Source organism: Micromesistius poutassou (assembly GCF_964030765.1).
Source record: "Micromesistius poutassou genome assembly, chromosome: 8".
Taxonomy (NCBI): domain Eukaryota; kingdom Metazoa; phylum Chordata; class Actinopteri; order Gadiformes; family Gadidae; genus Micromesistius; species Micromesistius poutassou.
In genome coordinates this window covers 11,332,828-11,338,827 of record NC_140278.1, presented here as the reverse complement: position 1 = coordinate 11,338,827, position 6,000 = coordinate 11,332,828, and the positions used below count along the sequence as shown (strand labels likewise).

The 6,000-nt window shown below is 43.8% G+C and overlaps 1 protein-coding gene across 1 annotated transcript; it reads right to left on the bottom strand.

Moving 5' to 3' along the window:
- Positions 1 to 3,371: 3,371 nt before the first annotated feature.
- tpbg (trophoblast glycoprotein) lies at positions 3,372 to 4,597 on the bottom strand (the record flags this gene model as incomplete). Its single annotated transcript, XM_084471802.1, has 1 exon — positions 3,372 to 4,597. The coding sequence occupies one exon, from the start codon at positions 4,595 to 4,597 to the stop codon at positions 3,461 to 3,463; it is 1,137 nt and encodes a 378-aa protein (XP_084327928.1). The 3' UTR covers positions 3,372 to 3,460.
- Between the last annotated feature and the right edge of the window lie 1,403 nt (positions 4,598 to 6,000).

Sequence of the window (6,000 nt, the reverse complement as noted above, 5' to 3'; positions counted from 1 at the left end):
GATTCAAAAGATGTAAAACCCGCCAGCTATACCTCACCTGACCCTTCACACTAGCAATCCAAGTCTCATAAAAAGGTAGTTCTCTCTATGAGGTTCATTTCTACATTTTAAACAAGGCATGCATAAGGCACCAGATACTCTATCCCACCACCACCATGTTGTTGTGCCGTTGTCTCCTGGCCGTGGCTTCCTTCCTGTCCAGTGGTTATCTGGATCTTCCTCTGGAGCGCACTTGTGGAAAGACATCACTCACAGGGTGGGCCGCGGGCTGTCAGTCTAGATCTGTCTTTGTTTGTGTGTGTGTGTGTGTGTGGGGGGGGGGGGGGGGGGGGGCTTCTACATCAAGCCCAGTGTGATGCAACTGTATTCACGCTGCAATCTGCAGCAGCAGCACGTGCATCATAAATTCACATTAGAGGGGAAGTCGACCCACAATGTGTGTATGCGTGTGGGGTTGGGGAGAGGGAGGGCGGGTCACAGTTGACCAACCCAGATGCGAAATAGCCATCATCACATTACCATAGAAACCTGGGAGCGACGGAGCATAAAATGCCCCCTCCGACGACTGAACATTAAGAACATTGCATGGTTTATGAGGACATTTTAGGTATTTCTGCTTTTAATATTTATATCAATTGGCCCACGTTATAAGGTCGGGAATTTCTACAGTCTACCTGAATGTCTGCACACAAAGCGCCATTACATGAGCACTGGTCAGTGGGCCCGGCAGCTTTCCAGGTGTTTGTGGAGCAGCAGAGCAGCACGGTGAATGTAATTACGGCACTCTGGCAATCTGATAACCTGCCACTCTGCCTCTCAACACGAGGAAAGAACACCGGCATATTGAATGGGATTCAGCAGGTGGGGAATAAATGGAAAACTTATTCATGAAGTGGACAAGAGGGAGTGCAGAGTGTGACGTGAGATATTGTGGTGCCTGTGTTACGCACCCGTGTTAGATAGGCCTATATCTTTTTTTATTTAGTTGTTCTAAATGGTGTATATATATATATATATATATATAGATATAGATATAGATATATATGTATATATATATATATACATTATATCACATTTTGTATGAAGCATTTATGACATGCTGTGCACGCTGGGGGGAATTTAACACTGCTGTCAATTTATAAAACAGCGTTCTCTTAAAGGTCAGAAACGGCACAGCAGAAAATCTAGTCTGCTGTGCAAATATTGCTTCCATAGAAAATAAAAACACACACACACACAAACATATATATATATATATATATATATACATATATATATGTATATATATATACATATATATATACATACATACACACACATATATGTATATAAAGAAATAATAGAGGACATATCAGTTCAAAACTGAAATGATGTAAGTAGACCAAGGCCTTGGCTAAGCAAGGGCGATCATCAATGCCGAAGGTGGGCAGGCAGACCATGGCCCTGCTCGCCCCTAGCCCACATCAGAGCTCAGATCCTACCTATTTAAACTTCAAAAGCGTCCAGGGGACCCGTTTCACCAATGGCAATAGACCCATGCAATCTAAAAAAGGAGCTAGAAAAACAATCCTTACCCTCAATCAGGTTTCTCCCTCACCTGTAATTTCACCCCAGCCCCCTCTTTCATGACACATTTCACAGCATGCGCCACATGCGTACAAGAACAGTCTCACACTGTAACTGTGGAAACATTAGATTGTGAGCAGACTGCACATGGGCCTCGCTCCTGGGATGAAGTAGCAAGCAGACTTCACCTTCAGGGAGCGGTGTCTACGCTAGCCCTCTGAGAATTGCTCCTTTGTAGGTTGCCCTCGGTTTATCACCAGCAAAGGGCCTATGATGGAAACTCACTGCCTTTGGCATAGCATAGCAGTTGGACCTGTTAAAACTACAATCCTAGGAGAGACGGCAGGGGACACAACACCACAGCATTGTATTCTTAATAAAGATACCAAATAATACAGAACCACATTTCAAAGCTAATGCCATGATGCAACATCGTCAGCTTATGATGCTACTGTATTTTGCCAGGAACACACAATCCGGCTATTAAACACCGAGAAGTGGTAGGAACCTGAGCAGTACCACACTTAGTGAGAGAGGTTTGACATTCTGTTCGGTGACAGGTTTGCTCCAATTCTCAGATCTGTTCAGGGCACCAAGGGCAGGTCCAAACAAGGATTGCTGCAGGCGACATGTTGCTGCAGACTACATTAAAGAGGTTGTTAAAAATGTTGAGTATGCACAAGAGATACACATTGTCATCTCCCAGTGATTGACTCTAAAAGGCCTGGGGAAATTTGCTAATTTCCATACCTAGACAACTGGCATACATTTAAATTTGTGACGGAAATATGAAAAAAATATAGGCTATGTAATATTGTAATGCTGGGGAGCGCTAAAAAAACAATTCTTATTCAGCAAATGCATATTTATCCACTCAACACTGGCTATCCAGGGGAAATTATATAAACAAAGGGAGAAGCATTCACACAAAGGAAAAGCTTTTTAGCTTGTTTCCCTAATGATTTTGATTAAATTGTGCCACCATTTGCATTGTATTCATCGAAGAAACCCTAAATCAGGTCTACCTTTGAAATCTTAGGAAAGGTTTTACCTTATTTGGCTGTAATAATGTTGGATGGGGTTTTTAATTTCTAACCCTACCTTAGAAAAAATACATTGAAAAAACCTTTTAGCATGATGTGTAATGTGAACAAAGGGCTGTTTTTAGCGGTAAGGTTCATACACATTGTAACATTCCTTAAGGCGCTTCTGATGTGTTTAAAGTAACATTGAGCTCAAACGGAGAGTGTGTGTGGTCCCAAATTCCTCAAACTACTCAGACTCTTGCCAGAGAGAAAGAAAAAGATGAATATAAAAATCACCAATGAGGCATTTTATTCAGGAGTTGGAACCTTTTTCACAGAAAAAAATGACATCTTTCATAATGCAAAAATCTATGTAATTATCACAATAAGTAGGCATACTCCAAATACAATAAAAGCAATATATTAATAGACAAGCAGTATAGTACAGTCAGGAATAATGACAATACATTATTTGCACTCTATACTATAAAAGCCACAAGTCATTTCTGTCCCGGTTCTCCTTTAAGTTAAGTTAGAAAACAACATTGTTACACCCCCAAGACTAAAAAAAAGTTTGATGCAATGACACATTGTCCATGCAATGTTCAAGTATATAAAAAGTACAAATTGACATCACAGCTACCGGATGCGGGAGCATGCGTATATTCTTCCAATGGAAGTCATGTGTTTTTATTTAAAATTTTATTTTTTTAACCTCTTTAATGGGTAGGGATTAAGGCGCCATCATGACAGACAAGTGTTTTCTGTTATTTCCACAGGGAGTAAGAGAAGCAAGAGCAAGCACTCTCTCATGCAGAGTATAGTCTTTCGCTCACTGCAGGGCATCAAAGACAGTGTCCCCACCTCCCTTAAACATCAGAGTTGATGCTGAGGTTGGCTAGTCGAGGGTCCGAGTTTGTCTCGTACCGGTAGTGGTAGCCCTCCATGTGGTCCCGGCACGCGTCACGGATGTTGTATATCCACCGCTTGATGCCCTTGCGGTTTAGGTAGAGCACCAGCAAGAAGATGACCCCGATTAGGGCCAGCACCAGACCCAAGAACACGTAGGACGTCTCCAGGACCCCCTTCATGTCGCCCGAATAGTTGCACTCCAGCCGGGAAGCGTCGAGCTGCAGCAGCGGCACGTGCTTCATGTCGGCCGGGTCCACGCAGGTGAGGTTCTGCCGATCCGTCACCAGCTCCGAGTCCTTCAGCCACTTCACCAGGTCCTCCAGGAAGCAGTCACAACGCCAGGGGTTCCCCGCCAGGAGAACGCGTAGGCCGGGTTTAAGGCTGAATTCTGCCAGGGTGGTGTTGGGGAGCTCCCTCAATCTGTTGTCCCTCAGGTCCAGGTCCCGTAGTGGGGGGCCAGTGAGGGTTCCGTTCTGAACAGCTATGATGGAGCCATTTCGCAGGCTCAGGGTGGTCATCTTGGAGAGGCTGGTGAATATGCCGCCCGGGAGGATGACAAAGTCATTGTTGGACAGGTCCAGGCTAGTGAGCTGTGAAAGGATTCCACTCTGCAGAACACTCAGGACTACATCCAGGGAGGAGCGGTTGTGGAAAGCACTGCTGAGGTTAAGGACTTGCAATGTATTGTTTACAGGGAAAGCTCTAGCGCTAAAGTGCAGGATTTTGTTGTTGGTTAAATCCAGCCTTAAAAGGTTTGGCAAATTGTCAAACACCGTTGAATCCACAGATTTGATCTCGTTCCCATTAAGATAGAGATCTGTTAACAGCTCAAGGCGGGTAGGAAATGACTCCACGCCGATGTTAGTAATGTTGTTTCCTGTAACAAACAAGGATTTAGTATTGTCTGGTAATGGTTGCGGAATTGAGTCCAAGTCCCGATTTTGGCATTTAACAGTCTGCGTGGCGCACAAACACACATCTGGGCAACCTTCACAGGTCGACACCATCGCGAAGAAAAACAACACACGCATCAGACCGAGATGTGTCGGTCCGTCCTGGGGCTGTCCACCTCTCTTCACATTCGTAGTACGCATTTTAACTCACTGGTTGTACAAAACTGATAGGAATACCGCACGTTAGAATTGCGCTTGGTCACGACCTCGATCCGTGGCGAGACGGGAAACTTTTCAGCGTTTCTCCCCCGTCTCTGCGGCTGTAGTCCTTAGTTCCGAATCAAACTTGATGGGATGGATCCAAAGAATTGGCCCCAAACCATAACTATATAAGTCTACATTTCCTTGAATGGTATCACCGCTACGTGGTAAATTATTTAAGTTACTTACACAGCACGCTATTCCTGATCCCAAACTTGAAATTAATACCTAGAGACAATATTGTCTAATTCAACTACGCGTTTCGTTTAGCTTTTGCCGTTGCAAGACAACTTATTTATAAGGATGAAAAACAACAATCAAGCTTTAAATCCACATGACGCCATCGGTTGTGCCTTCTCGTTCTGCACGCCGGTTCCAAGACAGTGGGATATCAGGGGAGCTTCAGATATGATGCCACGGTGCAGACCATTAGAAGGAAGGGACCAACCTCTTCCCGTGCGAGGGGGAGCTACAACTAACTTAACTTTCAGTCAAATGCATTATTTACCTCAAATCCTCTTTCAATGTAAGACTGTTATCTCCTTTAATATATTATAAATTAATTAACTGTATAACCTTAATCTTAAAAAAGCTGCACACATGCCAGGGACCAGAATGACGCACAATGAAATTTTGGTTTGTTCCAATTTCACTTTTCGAGTGGTGGTGATATGAGATGGTGCCCCCCATGGGTAAACCAGTTTGATATATAGGCCCATTATAAATGTTGACACCTTAACCAGTTCTCTAGGCTCTAACCTAGCCTGCACATGTATTTGGTTACTGGCATTCTCTGTTGGAAACATATAGGCCTATGCCACACCCTTTAATTTATGAATGACATTTTAGAAGCATAACTTTTAAGATTTTATCGATTATCAGTGGATGGCTCGGCAACCAAATCCTTACTCAACCCTACCCCCATGGCAAAATGTTATTCTATGAAGACGTATGATTATGCTTAGTCCCTAAAGTCTAGGGCCTGTGTTCACAAGATGTAATTCTAGCTCATTGGCTCTGTTGAAAATGTGATTTGGACCTATGATGTTTCACAAAGATATCTGATGGAATTGTCCCCACCTAGTGTTATATCATTATAATACACACATCTGTAGAGACTATATACAGAATTACCCCCCCCCCCCCCACACACACACACACACACACACACACACACAAACACACACACACACACACACACACACACACACACACACACACACACACACACATACACACACATATGCGCGCGCGCACACACACACACACACACACACACACACACACACACACACACACACACACACACACATCAACTGTCATCCACTCCACCACTATCCTTA